Source organism: Pangasianodon hypophthalmus, chromosome 16, assembly GCF_027358585.1.
Source record: "Pangasianodon hypophthalmus isolate fPanHyp1 chromosome 16, fPanHyp1.pri, whole genome shotgun sequence".
In the NCBI taxonomy this organism is placed as follows: Eukaryota; Metazoa; Chordata; class Actinopteri; order Siluriformes; family Pangasiidae; genus Pangasianodon; species Pangasianodon hypophthalmus.
This window is the reverse complement of record NC_069725.1, coordinates 13,638,874-13,661,937: the sequence shown is the minus strand read 5'-3', so window position 1 is coordinate 13,661,937 and position 23,064 is coordinate 13,638,874. Positions and strand designations below refer to the sequence as shown.

At 39.1% G+C, this 23,064-nt stretch overlaps 2 protein-coding genes across 2 annotated transcripts in view; both read right to left on the bottom strand.

Annotated features, from left to right (window-relative positions):
* The window catches only part of cables2b (Cdk5 and Abl enzyme substrate 2b), a 30,658-nt gene extending 26,460 nt beyond the window's left edge, over nucleotides 1-4,198 (bottom strand). The window contains exon 1 of the mRNA XM_034311877.2: nucleotides 3,429-4,198. Coding sequence (XP_034167768.2) covers nucleotides 3,429-3,886 — 458 coding nt within the window. The 5' untranslated portion in view covers nucleotides 3,887-4,198. The remainder of the gene's footprint in view (nucleotides 1-3,428) is intronic.
* A 2,364-nt stretch (nucleotides 4,199-6,562) lies between these two features.
* Nucleotides 6,563-20,585, bottom strand: ccm2l (CCM2 like scaffold protein). The gene is made up of 10 exons (XM_026920625.3): nucleotides 19,760-20,585; nucleotides 17,697-17,864; nucleotides 16,126-16,209; nucleotides 15,840-16,023; nucleotides 14,807-15,438; nucleotides 13,546-13,675; nucleotides 11,864-11,927; nucleotides 11,313-11,472; nucleotides 10,495-10,633; nucleotides 6,563-7,653 (listed from the first exon to the last, which is right to left on the bottom strand). Exons 1-10 carry the CDS (start codon nucleotides 19,787-19,789, stop codon nucleotides 7,391-7,393), a joined length of 1,854 nt encoding a protein of 617 aa, XP_026776426.1. The 5' UTR covers nucleotides 19,790-20,585; the 3' UTR covers nucleotides 6,563-7,390.
* Nucleotides 20,586-23,064: the final 2,479 nt, after the last annotated feature.

The window sequence follows — 23,064 nt, the reverse complement described above, 5'->3', positions numbered from 1 at the left end:
TATAGTGCTTTTAGTAATGGATGTTGTCATAAAGCAGTTTTACAGAACTATATAAATTCATGATATAAATTTTAAATGTATAAATTTATTCCTAATGAGCAAGCCAGAGGTGACGGTAGAAAGGAAAAACTCCCTGAGACGACATGAGGAAGAAAAATTGAGCGGAACCAGCCTCAAAAGGGAACAGATCCTCATCTGGTTGACAACGGATAGTCCGATTATAAATAATTCTCTTCTATAACTTCTATAACTGCTACAAGGTCAAATATTGCAATTGTGTAAGCAGGAAATTCATCATAGTTTTCACATTTCAAGTTATCACACTGTTCACTGATGGAGACTTGAATGAAAAACTGTTCGTGGCAAATTGCAGTCCTAAAGCTATCATAGCGATTGTAGTGCCTTTGAGCTCATGTATGTGGAAGAGGGCAGATAGTGCTTTCCTAAGAGTGTGTGTAGCTGCCCTGGGATGGAGCATGAGCAGCCGTTTGGAAAGATGTCAGCTGGCTTCATGGGTCTCGGAGGAAGCACATCATGTGATGGAGAGAATTGGCTGGTGGGTGCAAAATGGCAGGTGACCAAAGTTGGGCGAAATACAGGGTGGGTGAACTTGATTCTTTGTTCAATGTAATCTGATTTTGGAGTAAAAACAGCTTCGATTTGGCAGCATTATCATAAAACTGAGCACACTCATTTCTCTTTATCCACCATGACCAATAACCACGAACGTTGTACCACATGGCCTCATGCACGCACTTGAAGTGTGATCAGCCTACAGCATCAGAAGGCTACGCTGTGAGTGTATTTTAAAAATGTCCCAAACACTCAAAAAAAAACTTTTGTTCTTAACAAGTGTTTAATATTATGTAATGAATATTAAAGTCATAATCACTAAAAAAAAAAAACAACAAAAAACAAAAAACAACAACTACTATATGCAGGAAATGACAGCATGGAGACAGTGAGTCATGACTGCATGTGCCATCTCGCTCAAGTCTTGCCAGTGACGCGTTACGCATAAAGCTTTTATCAAAACTGATTTTAGGCTTTGACAAATGATGACAAATCAAAAGAAGAAAAAAAAAACCTTGCGTGATCTTTTCACTGAAAGCATTTGCGGTGGCGCGCATGTCAAAAAGCAGTGGGAATATTTCCTTTAAACTTTGGGAGGACACACAACACTCTAATATGGGTAAGGTTTTATACTAAACTAAAGGTCTTATACTAAACTTTTTTTTTACTCAAGGATTAAGCTACGGCAGTACAAATGTGCAAGTAAATCAGTACTTCACGATACAGACGAGCCATCATTCACAAACATCTGCACAGAATCGTGCTCTCAATTCCAAGCCAAAGCAAACAAACGAAAAAAAAAAAAAAAAACCTGATTCCTATTTAATCAAGAACTTGTGCAGTGCTAGGCAGGACTGCCTATTTCACAAACAGCTCTGATCTTCTCTGAAACCGTGACACAGAAAAGGTCACATAGCAGTCTCATACATCATGAATATTTCTGCTCTAACTAAGGAAATGACACTTATTGGTGTTACTGTCAAATCTGACAGAGTAGCGGAATGAGGAAGATGTGGAGTCCTTTTGGCAATGTAATGAAATTCCCTTGATCTGTCAGCATTCCCAGATCTATGTACAATCCTCCCGCTTGTAAATACACACCTTTCCTGTTGTATAGGCATGATCATATTTTTCACATCTCAGGCTGATTTGGTGCGCTGTAAGCCTCCTCTGATGCTGGAGAGGGGATATGTTCGGGCCTGCAGAAAGTGTACGGCTTGCGGATATGACCATGTGCTCAGCGAGCTTTGATCTCTCCAGGTGTTTGTGCGAAATGTCAAATTTCTACCCGGTATCTACTGATCCTCCCCTTCCTAGGTTTGTCATAAAGCAATGCAGATGTGCCTGCGAGTGGTTCTGCTTCTCTTGCCGCCAATACTAACCATAACCACAGCCCTTCTCGAAGGAAAAAAAGGGAAGCCAGATGAAGGACAGCTAGAGAAAATAAAACACCACCCACTGCTCAACAGTGTGCATGCATCAAACCCCTTATCAGCCAGGGTGTGGGGTTGAGGTCTCTCACTGTTTTCTGTCAGATAAGTCAACTAAAATAGAGTTTATAATGTTCTGCCCAATGAATGGCCAGGTTTTAGAGAACACAACTCAAGTCACTGGAGTTCCACAGAAGGGTTTGTTGCACTTTAAGGGCTGCTGCTCGGAGAGAAGGGGGCACTCACTTTTACCACGTCCAATGTTTAGTCTCGTGCGGTATAATAAACACTACTCAAATGTGATTCATAGATTTCTCATCTTTGCCCAAAGAGTGACCGAGTTCTGGCAAACACTCCACATGTGCCGTGACTGTGGCATCTGCTGATCAGGACTTTCTTCTTCTTATCTGCTTATTTACACCGGGTTCAGCCCCTTGCAGTACATGTAAGCACAGAAATGTGTGGGAGTCGAGGGTTTCTTTCTGCTGATTAGGACTTTCCACTCATAATCTCATGCATCTGAAGCCTTCTTCTTTTTTTTTTGTTTTGCTAACTAACATTTCACCTGTTAAAGCTGTTCTTTGAATACTGTTATCTGTGTAAACAGGGTGTGCTTCGACTGATAGGAGATTGTATTCAGTCGGATCAAGGCGACATAAACTGAGCAAAGGTTTTGGAGATTGTGCTGTCTATTTTGCAGCCAGATGTTAAAACAATAATGTGCATGACTCCCTGGGTCAGTGTGGGTTTCCACTCACCTTAGAAAAACCCCGCCAGTAGATGGATTGATTAAAATAAATTACTGCAAGGTGTGTGTGTGTGTGTGTCTGTATGGTGCCCCTGGGATGGTCTGGCATCCGATACAGGATGTATTCCAAGCTCTGCACCCAGTGTTCCTGGAATAGTCTCCAGTACCACCGTGACCCTGATCAGGATAAAGTGGCTACTGAACATGAGGGAGAGTTACTAAATTATTTAGCTTTTAGTCATTTAGGTTGCTAAATAACAGAAATGCATTCTGTACTTGCTTTTGCAGTGGGAATTTTTTTTTTTTTTTTTAGGAAAAACTGGCATGCAATGCAAACCAAGTCCAGCATTATGGGCATGAAACACTACAAAAATGATCATTCACTAATCACAGCTCCTGATCTCCCTGAAGTGTGTGTGTGTGTGTGTGGTCAGGTTCACGTGCGTTTCAGTCTGCACAAACAGTAACCCTTTCATCCAGATGGAACACGGAAGTGAGTGATTTTGTTGAGAAAAACATGCCAGCACTTCAGCATGGCTCTTCTTACTGTCACAGGCAAACTTCCCTTACAGTGATGTAGCTTGCTGTGCGAGTAGGTGTGCTCCTTGTGTGTGTGTGTGTGTGTGTGTGTGTGTGTTTATGATATTTGTGGGGGAAAAAGGACGATGTTTCCTCACCTCTGTCGGGAGTCCAGAGAAGAGGCGCAGCTCTGGACGGACAGCAGGGTCGGGGACTTCCGCGCTCCCACAGGACTGGGCTGAAGGCTGCAGGGGGACAGCAGGTTCCCCTGCGAGGAGGACAGCGAGCCCGGAAATGTCTCTGCGCTCTCAGCATGCTCGTACTCCGAGTCAGAGGGCAGAACGAGAATAGGAGGCACACTCAGGAGTGCACTCGCTGAAGCCAGGTTAGAGAAAGTACCGTAGCTCCCGGACGCCGGCGACCCGACCTCAGTGCCTTCAAACTCCGCCGCATTGTTTATGTGAATCACCGGCCGCCCGTCCAGGGAGATATTAGTGAGAAACAACAGAGCTGCTCGTCTCTTCCGCGTGTCTTTGCTTTTCCGCGGATGTGCGCTGCTCGGACAAGCGCTGAGCGGACTGCACACAGCCGCAGCCGCAGCCGCCGCCGCCGCCATTCTCCACTGAGGAACACAAACCCTGCTCCAAGCCGTTCTACCCGCGGCGCGAGAACGCTCAGCCACGCCCACCTCCAGCTCATTGGTGGAGCGATGTGTATTATGGTAATTAGCTGAAATGTGATTGGTCCAGGTGGTTCGTCACGAGCCGTATAAACAATGCCGAGGGAGTTCAGCTGCAGGTACAGTACAGCTGCTTAGTCATCATTTCTTAGTCGTGGTTTTGTTTACTTTGTTATGATCATTACTTCTCGTTTATATAGGCTAATAAGGATTGGCAAAACATGCATTAGACACAGGAGCATAATAAATACAGTGGAACTATAGGCTGTTGAAGTCAATAACCAATAATAATAATAATAACCAATAACACCACCACAAGCACAAGCTACTGTATCTTCCATTCACTGCACTTTATCATCTACATTTCCACTGGACTCTGACTGGTGGATAGACTGACATCAGACTCTGACTGTCCTTGTACTGTATCTCCAATATCTCCAACTATGTCACTTTTTCACCGCATACAATGTTTACAGTTTATTATATTTACTTGCTCTGAATACATTAATATTTAGAGTACTATATGTGCAATATCTCCCACCATGTCACTTTTTCACCGCATACAATGTTTACAGTTTATTATATTTACTTGCTCTGAATACATTAATATTTAGAGTACTATATGTGCAATATCTCCCACCATGTCACTTTTTCACTGCATACAATATTTACAGTTTATTATATTTACTTGCTCTGAATACATTAATATTTAGAGTACTATATGTGCAATATCTCCCACCATGTCACTTTTTCACTGCATACAATGTTTACAATGTTTACAGTTTATCATATTTATTTACTCTGAATACATTAATATTTAGTGTACTGTATGTGCAATATCTCCTACCGTCACTTTTTGACTGCATACAATATTTACAGTGTTTACAGTTTATTATATTTATTTACTCTGACTACATTAATATTTAGAGTAGTATATGTGCAATATCTCCCAATATATCACTTTTCACTGCATACAAAGTTTACAATGTTTACAGTTTATTATTATATTTACTTGCACAGAGTACATTAATATTTAGAGTACTATATGTGCAATATCTCCCAATGTCACCTTTTCACTGCATACAATGTTCACAATGTTTACAGTTTATTATTATTTATACTTGCTCTGAATACATTAATATTTAGAGTATTGTATGTGCAATATCTCCCACTATATCTCTTTGTGACTGCATACAATGTTTACAATGTTTACAGTTTTTTATTATTATTATTACTTACTCAGAGTACATTAATATTTAGAGTATTATATGTTAAATATCTCCCACCATTTCACTTTTTGACTGCATACAATGTTTACAGTTTATTATTATTTTTACTTGCTTAGAGCACATTAATAATCTTGCACAGTCTTTTGTCTGTGTTCATTGTTTACACTTTGCTACTTTTTGTACTATATAAGAGTTCATTTATCGTTATTGCACTGTGTCTGGGTAGGAGTGTGCAACTGTAGCACAAGAATTTCGCTGTATATAGATGCTCAAGCACTCTTTATGTACATGACAATAAACTTGAAACTTGAAACTATAGTATGGGTTCCTAAACTTTTCGGCCAAATGACCCCAAATGGACATTATGAATTTTTTGCCACCCCAAGCCTTGACCACCATTTCTACATTTCTTTATTCCAGATGAATAATTTAGGACTAATGTAACATTTGAAGATGTCCTCTTACGTCCACAGTACATGTGCAATGTCCTTGCATTGACTTGCCTGTCAGCTTGGAAGGGTGAGCTTGCATTTTTGACACAGCTTTTCAAAGTCAGCACGTGTGTTTGAAGGAGTGCATCTCATCTCCTTTTTCATTAAAATTCTACAATGATCTTATAGTAATTTAATATTTATTTTTGTAGAGCAAACCTTTTGTAGTCAGAGTTAAACTGTTATGAGTTTAACTGAAAATCCCACTGACCTCCTCAGTAGCCTACAGGCGTATTTCATGATCGTTATTTCAATGTGTACAATAAGGCTGTCTATTTAGGTCACAGACACATTAGGTCCAAGCTCACATTATTTGTAGGCCTAACTGTTTTAGATTTGAGGTTTGGATTAATTCAAGCGACCAGTCAAATCCGATAATAACTGTAGTAACCCAGTCATAAATATAACTTTGATACTGGTTGGTTCATTTTTAAATTAAAAATGAAGATCATTAACCTCACTTCCCCCCGAACCCCACCCCTAGTTATGGTTCCCAGACCCCACTTTGAGAACCACTGGTGTATACTTTCCTGTAGTAACCTGTACTGTACTAGAATCACTGTAACACACTGTAGCAGAAAAAAAAAAAATAGTTTCATATATACAGTATAGTATACATAGCTCCATGTAAAGATTTTGTCCAAGTTTTATCAGTTTTGAATGACCTAGGAGTGGGGAGGCCTATTAAAATATTTGACTTCTTTGTCAATTTTGTTGTCATGCCGTTGAGAGCAACTTTTTAAGCGAATCAGGGTGAGGTTTCTGGATTGAGACGGTGGGGAAGAAAAGAGTACTGCATTCCAGCAGACTGTCCTCTTTATTGGGTGGTGGGTTATGTGCTTTGCTATAGTCACATTCATATCACCACCAAAATTAAAACAAGGTGCAACAAATATGTTTTAACAAGTTTTAATACATGAAATATGTTTTTAATGGGACAATATCAGATTCAGCCAGGCTCTCAGAGCTTGTGTACATGTAGCTTCTTCTCATTTTTCAGTACATGTCTTTATCAATGTAAAATAAATACTCTAAACAGTCAGTCTATCATATCTTCATGTCAGTTATTCTAAATATAAACGTTTACACAAAAACTACTCATATGCTATCCTCCATGCAGGTGTGTGTGTGTGTGTGTGTAACAGAGCTGGTATGTGATTTCCGGCATGTAACTTCCTATTAAGTCACATAAGTAGTTGCTTAAGACCTGGTAACCAAAGAGGAACCTCTGATAAATTTTGGCCTATGACTGTAGGTCAATACCGTTTAAAACTATAGTTCTAATAAGTATTATTGTATAATGAAATATTTTTAATAATTGGTTAAAAAGTATTTGATAAAACCTCAAATCATCCTATTGCCTGTAGGTAATCAGATAATTCAAAGTACACATATTCGATGTGCAAAAGGGATTTATGTCCAGTTCATGTGAAAGTTAGAACACTTTCTATTAATCAAGTCCTATCAGTAAAGATTAGTTAGCACACTTTAGATTAATCAAGTCCCTAAAAGGATAAAGAAAGGAGAGTGCTGAAGAGGGTGTGGAGGCAGAATGAGTCATTCTGCTGGGGAAGCCCCTAAAAGTCTAGAACTTACTTTGTTTATAGATTTATAACATAAATCTTTAAAAGTACATACAATCTCATGTTGGAAATTATTTTTTATAGACTCATCCTTAGTACTGACTTAAAATTTAAACTTATATACAGTTCAGGTAGTAATCAGAGGTAGAAGTCCTCTTCCTCAATGTCTCCATCTCCCTCCTCAAATCCGAGGGCCTCAATGTCGTGTGCGATATCACTCATTCTACTGTTGAAGTCATACGATCCCTCGTAGCCTCTCACAGCCGTGGCCGACATGCTGCTCATACTCCGCTTGATCCGCCCGAAACTATCCGTCAGAATCCCGCCCTCTCGAATGCCAATGCTTTCCAGGAATGTCTCAAAAGTTCCCACATCCTGGTCAGGGATGAAGGGGCGCATACCTAGCCATGAATGGGTACAGAAGGAAGAGAAAGCTCTACTTGTGATAAAGACTCTTACTACAATGCAGTAGATGAATGTCATCACATTGTACTAATATTTGTAATGTACTTCACAGACCTAGTGTCATTTTGAATTGATTCAGGGAGGGGATGAGCAGATGAGAACATGTGCTGAAAATGGTTATTTTGAAATATATAGCATCCAAATAGGTCATTTATTCTGAAGTATCGAAATAGATGTTTTAATGTAATTAAAATTTTCAGTTCATTTTCACTTCAATACTCTTTTCAAACATCTTTTTGAATTACTGCTCAGGCTGCGTCACAGGGTGGCATAACATACTCAGAGGAAAGCGCTATTGGCCCTCTTCCACATACGTGAGCTCACAGACACCTGTGATTGGCTAGTGTCTCTATGACTGACAGGGGACAGAGAGAGAGAGAGAGAGAGAGAGAGGTTGAGAGTATGCCATCCCTCCCACCCAGAGAGCGCAGCCAATTTTGCTCCCTTCACTACTGGCTATGGATGTCTGTGGCATTGTCGTGCCTCAAACGTACGATCTTCTAACAGTCTTCTAAGGAATGCTTTTCTGTTTTGCCAGTCGGAAGCCTTTTTTTTTCATTTTTTTTTGTGTGACATAAGTTGTATAAGTGTATCTACAGGAGCTACAGTTTTTAACACCTTAGTATCATGTATAAAACTTCCAAAATATTCTGAGGTTTATGAAATACCTTGCAAATTATACATATAGAGACATAATGTTTGCATAAATAGTAATTCAGATTTCTCCACAGTACTTTTTGAAGTGTGGCTCCATCTCTACTAAGTTTGGCATAAGGTTCACTCCATGATTAGCCATTTCTAATGGAAATGGGGGACAATCTGCAATGCAGTTAGAGATTAAAGATTAGATGTCGTGAGCAGGGCTTAGTTATACCCAATAAGGCAAGAACAAACACACATACATACACACTCTCCCCTCCTATTGTACCCACACATGGATACATTTAGGTAAATTTAACTCGAGTTTTTTCACATGGGAATGTATCCAAGAAATATGCGAATGATTGTTTTGAAGTGTTTACACGACATTGTTATATCTGCTGCTCAATTTTCTTAGCTCTGCTTCATATCACTGGAAACATACAGTGTAGTTAGACAGTTCACAGAACAGTTCTGGGCTATGTTTGATGAGGATGTGAGCAGACAGATGTAAAGGCCTTGTCAGTTACATAATTGGGTTCCTGTACAGCTCAGTCCCAGCAGTTTAACAACAGTGTAGAGAATAACAATGTGGTTTGATTGTTTACGTTTTTAAGTTGAGTTTTAAGTTGTATGCGCAATTTATTTCTCTAAATCCACCGTGTCTTATTTCCCCCCAGCAAGCTAGTTTTAAAGTAGTACATACTGATGGCTGGCCATGATATTAATTCTAAAAATCTAATATCTACAGTGAAACTATTAGGGCTGAGCAATGCATTAAGCTGCATTCAAGTACAACTCGTAACTCACAATTTTCGAATGTCCCCTTCAACTCCTACTTGAAATCCTACTGGTTACCTCGGGATGGTCTTCTCAACCCCGAGTTCAGTAAGTGACATCAAATCAACATGACTGCTCACACCATCAACAAAGTAGCATTTCTTACCTTTAATGAGTTGTATGTATAAGTATTTACTTTAGATCAATTAATATACAGACATATTTGTTTGTTAAATAAAAAATTGACAATGCAGGTCACTGTTTTTGGAAGGAAAATATACATAGAGATAGATTGGGAGAATATATCACTCCACACAGCTGGCTAGCTTGTTGCTAACAAAAGATGAACATGTAGTTCATCCATGTTTTTTTCCTACTTTGTAGCTCAAACGCTCACAAGTTGAAAATTCCAAGTTCCGACTTCCTACTTCTGAGGTAAGTTGAATGCAGCATCCTAATAGGATAATAAGAATGGTGTGGGGCAATCTATTACACACACTTAAGCCTTTAATAGTATAATTTCTAATTTTTAGTGTTTTAAGTTTGCAGTGCCTTACTAGGTTCATGCAGTGTTTTCTCTGAATACCGAACATGTTAAAAAAAAATCAAACAAAACAACAACAACAACAACACTAAACCGTGCTGTCATCTATCATTTTGAGTCATTTGTACTTTGATTGAACAATGTGTGCTTAGTCAATCTACTTTTTTGTTTCTACTCTAAAGGCATTTTAGGAGGAAAAATGATGATAAGAAAAGTAAATAAAAGTGAATAATCCACCTCTCTTGCAGTTATTAGATCCATGACTGTATTACACATGTGCCTTCTCAATCAGATGTATAACGGATGTGAAAGTAAAGGAGGCTGAGAAATGACAGCTCAAATGGAGATTAAATCTGGGCAAGACTGTCATTGCATGAAGCTACAGTCTGGGCTAGAAAGAAATCAGTGCCAACCTCTATTCTTCATAACAGTCTGTATATTTTACTTATGACCATTGGTGGTGCTGTTGGGCTTGGTTTCACAAAAGTACAAAATAAGACACTGTTAATCTGATGTGGATGCCAAAAAACAAAACGTATATTGATGTCTTCTCATCTTTGAAAAATGGGGCGGGGCATAGCCCTGCTAGCCCATTTATACCAGCTGCCCCTGGTAGGAGACAACCTAACACAGGTGCAGTGCTCATAAATATTCACTTTTCATGAATATAATCATAATGATAAGATCATATTAGGTATCTGTTACTCACAACCCCAAGCTGGACATCATGTTTGACTGCTAATGAATATTCAAACAAATATGAATAGAGCTGTGTTGTCATTATATGTGTCAGATGACTGTATGCTTTACTCACCGAGCAGGAGGAACTTGCGCGAGTCTCCATAGAGCTGCAGCAGGTCCGAGCAGAACTGGTCTATGGGAGCGCCCACACGGTACTCCCTCAGCAACACAGCAAACTGCTGAATCTCCTGGGGAGACAGCTTATTGCGTAGCTGGGCACAACACAAACACAGCACACGTGTAAGGACTGCAACACTGCTGTGAAGTTCAAATGTACAGAAAAGAGACTTAATCATAGATAGTCTAAATCTTAGACAGTCAATACATTTGTGGCAACCTAGAGAACAACTTTGTCGGAGAAACAACAGACATATTGTACCAGTTATGTGATGTGTATTATTGGTATCCACAAATATTCAATATAAATGCACATTTAACTTTCAGGTCGATATCTGTATCATAGCTATGTATCATATATCCATTTCAATAATATTTGTATGTTATTTCTTACACATTTAAAGCATTTGAATCATATTAATTTTATCCCTCAAGGAAAGTATTAGTCATGACCATGTGCCCTCATGGATGAACAGATATTTTTACTAATCACGTGAGGAAAGTGCCTTCATTACTTCGGCCAAATAATACAGTTCACGAATGAGTAATACATACTGTAAGTAGCAGTGAAAATTATAAATTATAATAAATATAAATAAAAAATAAATAAAAATAAAAAGGTTGATCATATTATAAATACAGGGAAGTATAATAAATAGAGGTATTGTACAAATTTTTTGCGTGTCCATGAGATTGCAAAGATGTGTGAGTTACTTCACAGTAAACATCCATGTGTTTCTGATTAGTCTACATACACATGAATGTGTGTCTCACCGTAATCATGTACTCTTGCATTAGATGCAGGCTTGCATTACTGGGTTCCGAGTCGCTGTGTATGGACGCCAGGCTGCGATGCGAGTCCTGATAGGAAAGAGATGAATTCTCACTGTAGTTCTCACTGTAGTATGGTTCAAAGGCATACTGAGAGCCATCACTGTGGAAAAAACACACCGCACAAGCAAAGATGAAAAATATCAAGGGATCTTATCAGACCGATACACAAGGGTGCCATTATAGTTTAAGTCTAGTCTACATGCATAGACACATGCAAACATGTTTATACAGTATACTCCAGTGTACAGCTCACACACATAAAAACACACTGTCGTGTTACTTTATCACTGGTTCTCTTATTTCTCATTGAAACAGCTAAATACTGAGCATTAGCATTGACAAACAGGATAGAAATTTTCTCCCTCTGCAAAAGTGTCCTCATGTTGGAATTTTCTTGTTTTCCTACATCTGGTCCTTTGAAAAGACAATGAAAACAATGTGTACAAACACACAGGCATGAATTAATGAGATCCGGCGCACCATTCACTTACTATGAGCTGCAGCAGCTGAAGTCTGTGTCATAGCTATACGTCATATCTGTCAGACAGCTGTCACCTTGGAAGCACAAAAACAGGAATGATCAGAGAAATGCTTAAACATTATACAACACTGCAAGCTGATTTAGTAACACGATCTACGAAGGACTGCGTCATTCATTCATTCATTCATTCATTAAGTCACTCATTCATCTCCAGTAACTGTTTTATCCTGGTCAGGATCACAGCAAATCTGGAGTCAATCCCAAAAAACCCAGGTCACAAGACAGGAATACATTAAATCTTTAAATTAATTTATTAATTTTGCACCTGCAATGGATTTAAGATAAGACTTTATTATTCCCTTATGAGGAAATTAAGGAGGGAAATTACAAATGGGGAAATACTAATAACCTGAAAGTCACTTTGGGAACTGCAATTGTGTACACAAATTAATGTCTCAAGAGCAGGTATTAAATTTGCAGAAGACTGTTGCTACCAGTTGAAGACAAAATTATAACATTTAACATTTAGCCTTAGTAATAAGAAAGTTTAGGCTATATAATTAATGCCTTAGTAAAACAATCAGAAAGGGTTTTATTTTCCCCCGCAAAATGATGATTTAATATTACTGTGGTAAAGTTGGTTTCATATGATAGGCTCTCTGCATGAGTGCACATCTGATGCTAACAGCATTTAAACAGAAAGGGTTATCATTCACATAGAGATCTACTGGGAGTCTGTTTGCTATCCAAATTTACCACAGCCACACCACAGTTGGTTTGAGTAGAAACAGCTCACTGCTTAAAATATGAATGGAGCAGCGTATAATGCTCGATATGGCGGCTGAAATATGTAAGTCCCGCCACTTCAGTAAAAAGAGCTAATTGCCATTTTGTTTAGGAGGTTACCAGAAAACATGTAGCCTGTCAGGTGTTCCCACTGACCGAGTAGCCAGAGCAAATGTGTTTCATCTTATGAATCAGTTTATGGTATATGGACCTCTCCCCACTCAAGCAGATAGAAGCCTTGTCTTGTATGACACAAAATGGTCTGGGAAAGTTGCCAAGATGGCCGCAGAGTGAACAGGTTTTATTAGAAGGATTTCTACCAGAAACGTTTAATGCACACAACAATCTCGTTTAAATACTCTTTGCACTCCATTCTATAGTAATCATGTGCTACTCCTGTCAAAGACTCCACCCTCCACTCTGACAACTCTGATGGATTTCAGCTCTGTAGGCGCCATTTGGAATGCACTTGAAGTCATTTTATAACGTGTTACTCAGTCCATTCCCTAAGGATTCCCCACGGTGCCACCAGATTTGTTTAGGAGCTGCTATCCACTTAGTCTGATCTTGTAAATCCGCATCTACAACTTTATATCTTGAGATGTTACAAATTTATTATTGGAATTGTGTATTCTAAACTTTGTTAGTAACACACACAATATCTGCATGCAATTTATCCCAGTGCACATACGTTAATGTGCATTATTTTGAATCTTACTAATTCACAGCCTGTGTGTTTCAGTGTTTGTAGGTATATATATATATATATATATATATATATATATATATATATATATATATATGACATATCTAACACCTACATATCATAGTGTGTTGTCTCAGATCTTTGTGCAGTAAAAGACAAAAACATAAGTTGACAGGACGTGCTATGTTTCTGTCACTCACTTCTCTGTAGCCAATAACGGTCAGGCATGGTGTAGTGATACCCTGCCCTGTCCACACACTCAATGGTCTGGTGTCCATAGATGATTTGAAACATCTGACAGATGAGAGCACAGTACTCCTCTGCAGCATCCTGTGTGTTTGTGGATGTATGTGTAGACGTAAAGGAAATGATAATGTTAGGAAATCAGTGGGAGATGCAGCTAAACAAACATACTCTGTACAACACACAATGTCATGTACACAGTTTACGCACCTGCACAAACAGTCACACTGAGATCTAGGACAGCACAATATCCTTTATACTGACCACATTGTTTCATCTTATACACTTACAGTAGATCCCTGACACAGGACCTGTGTTATAAGTCTGTGTATTACACTACAGAAAGGGCTTCACTCTGAGTGAGCTGCTTACATGTCTCCTGGCACAACTCTACACATCAACACTTACTGCAGAGCCAAAGAAAGTCTTTAGAGAGGGAATGGTTGCTCTTCTCCATCACTGTACTACATTCAACCCACAATACAATATTTCCGTATAAACATGGCTGATCTGGACATGACATGATAGACATTTTAAAGGTCAGTGATATTGATTTGTTCTGGAGAATATTGATATGAGCTACTTTTAGGAATGGGTTTTGTCTGTTCTGTTCTCTAACCATCTGTTTGAATTTCTACACAACCATCTTTTTAACTGTCCATCCATCCATCCATCCATCCATCCATCCATCCATCTATCCAGCTGTTTGCCTTTTGAACCAGATTTATAAATAAATAAGTAAGAAAAAGCTTCAGTTAAATTTAGTTTATAAGAATTTCAAGAGGTGCCATTAACTTTATCAAATGGGCCATCTTTTCACCTGTCTATCCATCCATCCATCCATCCAGAGGTTTAGCTTTTGAACCAGATTTAGAAATGAATAAATAAGAAAATGCTTCTGTTACATATAGTTATAAGAATTTAAGGAGGTGCCAATAACTGTGTGTTGTTTAGTGTTGCTTTGATTGATAGGTGAGAGAAAGTAAAACCAGGTCCTGCAGGTAGGGAGCCCTTGATAACTTTTCTCTTATTTTCTTCATTTTCTTTTATAACTTTTTCAGTGTGAAATTATGCCAATTACCCACTAATACACTTTTGTTTACACACCTTTACCAAGCGTGCCAATAAATAAATTTGGAGCTGTGCTTCCACCTATCACCACTACATCCTTATATCCACAGTCCCATAATCACGTCTCCTCCACCTGTGATCTCTCACCCTGTTCTCCACAGCCAGTACAACCAGGTTGCAGTAAGCATCAGGGCACGGTGTGGGCTCCAGTGGATTGTGGCTCCTTCTCTCCCAGCTTCCATATGCCTTGCCTCTCTCCCAGCTTCCCATAAAGGCTTGTCTGCGCTCCCAGCTGCCCCCCTGCCCATGCTTCCTCTCCCAGCTCCCTCCTGCTTTCCCCCCAGGTCCGTGTCTCTTCTCCCAACTGCCTCCCACACCCCCTCCACCTTTGCCCACAGGACCACGGTGCTCCCAGCTGCCTCCTACAAGCCGTCTCTCCCAGCTCCCACTCATGGGTCTCTTCTCCCAGCTTCCTCCGCAGGGCTTGCGGGTTTGGCGTCGCTCCCAACTGCCCCCAACCTGCCTCCGTTCCAGACTGCCACCTCCACTGTTGCCTCCTCCTCCACCTGTGGGCCCTACTCCACTCACACCAGTACCACTCTGCTTTGACTCATGGCGAGACAGCGGCTTCCAGTCCACACCACAGATTGTATGGCGCCGCTCCATGGTGCCCCCCGCAGGCCGAGGGTCAGCGTTGCTCATGGTCTGTCTGCGGCCTTCTAGACCAGTAGGCCTTTTTTCAAGGCTGTCCCCCGCTATAATGGTATCCACATTCAAACCTGAGACATGCAATAGGGAAGGATGAAGAAGTCATATAGGTATATGGTCAATTCTGCAAAACAGCACTCTGCAGGATTTGCTCAGAGTATACTAACTGCTGCAGCATGGATTGATGTTTTGTAGAAATCTTTATATTAGAGCTACTTGTATTAGATTGTATTAAACATCTCTGTTTAACCATTGACTTATTTTTGTGTCCTTCCATTCTGACATCCATCTATTCATCCATACAATCAATCCAGCCACACAATTGTAGCTTCTATTGATTTGATATTAAAAAAACTGGTCTGCAAATTGCTTCGACTCCTGAGTGGAGCTTTAATATAATGATTTTGGTCAAAATGTATTTGGATTACATATATTCACTATGAGATCCATTGCAGCACAAATTCATCATCACCTGTTTTGAGCACCAGCAGGTGCAGGGCATCGTCCCGCAGGTAGGAGGCGGCAGCTATCTCATGCGTGGGGATTCGCAGCAGTAGTTTCTCATTGTCTCTCCAAGTAAGCAGCAGACAGCGTGCAGATAAACTGAGGATGCAGTCCTGCTCTACGGTTGTCTGAAGAGGCAGGACCTTCAGCTTCTACCAGAGATAAAGAGAGAAGAATTATGTACTGTAGCTCTAAGCTCTGAAATTCTTAAACATCTAAGGCTCGGAATTGCAGTGGGATAAGTATGTCCTCACCCTGGCAGTGTCCAGAAGTTGCAGTAGTTCGTCTCTGCTGGAGGGGTTTAGGGAGCAAGACACCCATGTCAGATGACCCAGAAACTGAGATTTACATTTAAAAAGAGTTATATTGATTATTTGGATAGAATAGCAACCCTCTCCAAAGCCCAAGGCTTAACCGTAATGCAAGGCAATACCCAAAACTGTGTTAGATTGGTTATGAAAATCCAATACAATTTGGTCACGTTATATTTTACAAATGACAACGTTTTTCACTAAAATTAATTTATAAAAAATTAATTAGTTAATTATCTACATCACAGACTCTATAACAATCTCTTCTGGCGGTAATACAAATGATAGGTTTATATTAAATAGCTTGTTTTAATACATTATTGTTTCTATAGACACAGGGACTTATATGGCAGATGTTCCACATAAACTAAGCCTAATAATAAATGGATTAAGAAAACATGTTGTTATTTACCAAAGAAAACAAATAAATGTTAAAATGCTGAAGTTATCAGTAACTTTTCAGACATAGAGAGTGTTCAGGATAGAGGAGTTTACCCTTTCTGGTTTCTCGGTAACATGAAGAGCTGCTTTTATTTTGTCTTATTGAAAAAAGAGGATGGTGAGGGAATGACTATTTATAGCTGCTATAATATAAGTGTAACAGGAACTAATTTGTCTCAAAGACAGTCCATACTATAAACTGTAAATAGACATGGTTGATGTGCAATGTGTCATACAAGAATAAATAAAAAAAATTGTAATTGTTGGCAAAGCACTGTGGTATGAGCAGAATAAAACACTTCGGGATGTGCTGCTATGGGAAAATAATTCACTGCAGGGTGCGAATGGCCTTCCCCTTTGCATTGGCCATATTACAGCACCCTGACATGGATTATTTTCCTATAACAGCACAGCTCATTGTGTTACTATGTAACTGCAATCAGTATAAAGAATTCAACAATGTGTGTGTTATACTGTATTATAATTCCATTTATTATCATTTGCATATATTTATTCCATTATAGATAGATAGATAGATAGATAGATAGATAGATAGACAGATCAGTTTATTAATCCCAGAAGGAAATTCACAGATTATAGCAGCAATCCAAAAAATAGAGTGTGCAAGCAAGAATATTAAGAATAATAAAGACAGTCAAAAACATAATGTATTCAGTAAGAAATTATAAAATATAATAAAGGATATAAAGTGAGTATAGCCTTATATACACAAGTCCTCTGAGTAAATGTGAAAGTTTCAATGCAATACTGGAATATTAACCCCAGGGAAGATGAATGACTAGTGTAATGTGTGGTGCAAACAGTGCAAAACAGCAGGTATGGAACCATGGATGTGCAGCAACCACAGTTGTACAGTTGTACAGTGCAATAATATGATGAGGTATATTATTATACGTCTAATAATATAAACTCCTCTATGTTTATATGTTTATGTTGAATGTAATATTAGTTCTTGACGTTGATAACTGATGTAATATAAGCAGTTTCGGTACTGGACTCAGACATAAACTCAGACTGGGCATAAATGTGCCAATGTTCAGTGAGCTACTGACCTTCACTTCCTTCTCTACGTAGTCATAGATGAGGCGTTCAGGATGGATGAGAAAGTCTGGTGGGTAAAGAGGCACCGTGTGCAGAGGCCTGCGATATGCACTGCCCCTGTCTGCCTGCCTCCGGGCCAACTTTGGGAAGACCAGGCGCTTAATTGGTAAAACAAACCCCTAAATAAGCACAGGAACATGAATGTGGTATGATAAAAATGCATATAAGTGTCATGCCAGGATTTGGGCTATAACTAAGGCATAGAAAGCAACATTTACAACATTTACTCCATTCACTTTAATGTATAATAAGTTAGTCATTGTTAAGTCTTAAAATATGGAAAAGGTTTTTGGGAAAATTCACAAAACTAGACGGTACAATCACCATGTTAAAAATATTAAGGCAAAGCCTCATAGAAAACCGTACCCTCAGCCATCATATACACATAGGAATATTTTAGTAAACAGATATTACTTGTAGCATTCCTTTAAAAGCTTCCAATGTGCCTTTGGAAAAAAAGTATTATGCAGTGAAAGCTGAACTGACTTTGAGGTAATCAATCAATACATCAGATTTATTCACTTAATACAACATTCAGCTTTCTTTTTCATCACCAAGCATGGCTATTAGCTTTTGCTATTTATTTAACTCCTCTTGCCCAAGTTCAGGTACTACTAATCATCAGTGAACTACCTTTAGCCCCTGCTGTGACACTGTCAGAGGGCGAGAGAGAGAGAGAGAGAGAGAGAGAAGAGAGAGACAGCTATCAGAGAGGACTCATGTCTCCTGCAGTGAGGACCAGATGAGATAACACATGTCAAATTAGCCACGTGCTGATTTACACGTGTGAGAGAGTGAGAGTTAGAGCATATGAAAATCACACCATATTCTAATGTGTATTCCTACATGAGACACTCAGGATGGATGCGAAAGTCAGTGTTCTCACAATATGCTCACTAATGACCTATTAATCATCTTCACTCGGTGTGTCAGTGTGGAAATGAAGCAGTGTTTTCATGTGGTTGTGAATGTAGGCATCGATCAATCATTTGAGCCTGTGTATGTGTAAATGTGTGGGGTGTGTGTATGTATGTGTGTAATAATGGCACTTCGTAGATGGTACATTAGCAAAGAAATAAGTCCAGGCATAATGAAAATACTCCCAGTTCATTAAAGCTAAGTAGACACAGTGCTTTATCTTTTTTTTTTTCCCTGAGAAAACTGGTTATAAGTAGATCCAGTAGAGGGCAGCTGCTACAATTAAATGTTCTTTTGAAATAAAATGGCTTGTTAAATGTCTTCTTTCTCCTAATCAAACCTGATAATGGATTATATTAACTGTTTTAGCACACACTCCTACTGTCGTTAAAAATAGTAGTGCTGAAGGTAACTGTACAAATACAAAACTGTATTTGATATTCAGTTTGCAAGAATCTTGGAAGGAGGTCGTTTGTGTTTATTTTTTATGTGTGTGTAGGCAAGAATATCCAACAGTCCTCTTAAATTATGGTACAGGAATGCAAAGTATTGCTCTACATTTAAAAAAAAATAAAAAGAAGACATGAGAGAGGAGAAGGTCTAAGTGGAAACATTAATACCTAACAGTGAACGAGAATGACACAATAATCTGCACAGTGTGTGCACAAGGCTGAGGTTTAGCATTTGTAATTAAGAGAGAGACATTTTAAGTACAGAGGAAATGTCGGGTAACAACCTCAAACCGCATATGACCCTTGCTTGAGCAGCTCAACACATAAAAACATCCTCCAACTAGCTGTATGAGTGACAGTAAGCTAATCTACTCATATAAAAAGCAACATAAACCACAACCCTAGAAAAAAATTTTGCTGATAAAGTGGAAACACAAATAGAGAATTGAGGTATGTCGGTCATATATAGGTACACAGGTGATGATGTCCTGGCTCAAGCTAGAGCTTCCTCAAAATACTGATTTATTATTTTATTTTTTATTTTTTTAAATTTTTATTCAGGCGAGTGTAGAACACCTACGCTGCTAGAAAAAATAAAAAATGAAAAAACTAAAAAAACAAAAAAACTACTGAGCAGATCTTACCTTCTTGATTTTCTTGGGCTCATATTCCATGTCAGCTGGCAGTGTGTAAATGAGTATAATAGTATCTGAGTGTGTGTGTGTGTGTGTGTGTGTGTGTGTGTGTGTGGGCAGGGCTGGCCTTATCTTCCATTAGCCCCCCTAGCAGGACATCAAAACTAAAGCAGGAAATCAGCTTCCTGTTGCAGAGGAAACTCCACCAGAGAGCCCAGTCTAAACTCTCCTGCAGCAGCTCTAATCTGAATACACAACACACACACACACACACACACACACACACAGAGAGAGAGAGAGAGAGCGAGAGAGAGAGATATTCCTAACATTCCTAGCTATAAGCAAAAACAAATGCTACACATGCTGTCAAATCACCTGCTAAAATATAACAGATGATGTCAAGTTCAACACTGCCATTCAAATGTGTATTAATTTATAATCTTATTTTGTTAGCATAAATTCCCTAATTGTAGAAATGCCCTTTTTTATGTAAACACCTATCTATAAGCAGGAGTTAAATCAAGTGGAGCCCCAACTATGTGGGAACAGTAGCATACAATATATTGTATGTATTTTTATTATTTTATGGAGTTCTAAGCAAAACTTACATAACTGGAATTAAACTTTTCAGTATCTCTGTTTCTGCCTTAAAGTTTTAATTTAACTTAGAATTTGGTGGCCAGACCTTAACTTTTCAGTATTCATTGTTGTCAAAATTATACCTTCTTATTGTTTTCTTATAAAAGCCTAGGTCCACTGTAGCCTCAGATTTGTGTTCTTGACTGAAAGGAGTGGAACCCGGTGTGGTCTTTAGCTTCTGTAGTCCATCCACCTCAAGTTTCAGTGTGTTGTGAGTATCTGCATCGACCTGTTATAGGTGTTTGTCCAGTGTGTCCCACAGATGCTTGACTGGATTGAGATCTGGGGAATCTGGAGGCCAAGTCAACAACTTGAACTCTTTGTCATGTTCCTCAAACCATTCCTGAACACACTCCAGTGTGGCAGGGTGCATTATCCTGCTGAAAGAGGCCACTGCCATTAGGGAATACTGTTGCCATGAAGTGGTGTACTTGGTCTGCAACAATGTTTATGTAAGTGGTATGTCTCAAAGTAACATCCACATGAATGCCAGGACCCAAGGTTTCCCAGCAGAACATTGCCTGGAGCATCACACTGCCTCCGCCTGGCTGCCCTCTTCTCATAGTGCATCCTGGTGAATATATATGTATATATATGTTCACATAAACCAAATGTGAGTAAACTCTGCTCCCTTGTCCTCCTTTGCCACTAGAGATTGATTATCTCTGTCTTAAATGAATGGACACTTACTATATATGGTTTCAAACATAACAGTTAATCTTTCCACTAAACTCTGTAACACCAAGGCCTCCAGGTTGAATAATCTGTAGTTCCAAGCTGTGCCCACAGGGGGCAGTAGGAGACCAACACAGAAGTGCTTAGCTCCTTAGCCCGGAAAACCACAAAGTCTGAGAATCTTCACATCATTGTTTCCATACCAGCCCTGGAGGAACCTGATTCATGAAAGGGCTGATAAAAAAAAGTAATGGCGTGACTGTATTGGAGCTAAGGAAACACAAAACTGGAGTTCAGAAACATTGCTTTAGATCATCAGGGTGATCCAGGGTAATGTTTACGAACCGTCCTGTTGCACGGTTGGTATTTTTTCTGCTTTCAAACAAATGTGATAATTAGCTGTAAATTCAGTTTAGCTTTTGGAAAATTTTAGAAAATTTGAGAATTCTTTAGTATGTTCATTCAGAAATTTATGTTGGTAGAAAGCTCGCTGTAACCTGTAACTAAGTGAGAAAGCGTGTATATACAACTCGTACAGTAATGAAGAAGGGAGTGTGTGTAAATCAGCTAGATGCAAATGATGTGCCATTGGTGCCCATGAGTTTTCAGTAACACAGGGTATGTGTGTGTGTGTTTTACGCAGCAGAGACTGCTGTTGACCCTGGAGCTCAGAATGTGAGGCCTACAGGTGTAGAGCTAATGGGGAGCTCCTCTCTCTGGAGGGACGTGCTGCTAAAAAGCACTTCAACTGGGAACCGATGGAGCTCAACAGACCCACAGTTACCACAGCAACCCACCAAAAAATGGTCTTCATGAATTGCATGTGCTGACCTTGGGTGTCTCCATGAGAAAAGCTTGAGTCCTGTCTAGTAATTACCCTCTATAGTGCTATTAATTTTTCCTGTACAATCACCCTTCAGCTAAATTCACAGAGCCATCTGCACCGGAGTTGATTACTTCTGTTGTTGTGACGTAAAACAGTTTAAATACAAAAACAGATGGAATTAAAGGAATACTCTAGGTTTTGTATAAACCTAATCTGTTCTTATCATGCCTGTAGCATACATGTGATAAGACGCATTCAAGAATTTAGCAATTCCTTGGACTGGAAAAAAAAAAACCCTGAAACTCAAACTAAGGGCAGCTGTTGAATTCTATAAATGATAATTTAAAATCCACAAATGTATAATGCAAATGGAAAAAAAAAAGACTTCCATAAAGCTTTCTCTGAGGTGGCCTCCATACTACTTGTATGTACCAGTACAAGTAAGTAAGTAGTCTCATCTCTGAAAGAATGAATGGTGTATATTTACAGCTTAATTTACAAATACATTGATGCAATGGGTAGCATTACAGCTGTGTGAACTGTCTGTTCTCCCCATGTCTGTGTGGGTTTCCTCTGGGTTTACCAGCTTCCTCCCACCTCCCAAAAACATACCAGTAGTTTGATTGACAATTCTAAATTCCCCTAGGTGTGAATGAGTGTGTGAATGAGTGTGTACCTGATACACAGTGTCCAGTGTTCCCGAGATTCACTGCAATGCTGATCTGAGGCTCCAGCTTCACTGCCACCCTGACCAGGATAAAGTGGTTACCGAAGATGAATAAATAAATGAAAAAAAAAAAAAAAAAAAAAAAACAGCTGTCCTTAGATTTCTATTATAAGTTACTTTCACGGAAAAAGGGTTTCAGTTGTTTTCTCAGTGCAACAAAATGTCTTGAAATTATTGATCATGGTAATCACCCATATGCCAAAGATGAAGTAGATAGAGAGTATTCTCCAGTTCTCTGAAGTATTCCTTTAAGGGGTGAATATTTTAAAGCATTACATTGTGTCTGGTTGTTGTCTTTTATGAATCTAAAAAAAAAATGATGCAGATTCACCTTAAGAATGATTTTTCCCCAACTATCATTCTCCTAAACTGCACGAGAGACCTTAGTTTCAAATATATGCACAAAAAACAGGAGAATGAACACAAATGTAAATAAAAAGACAGAAA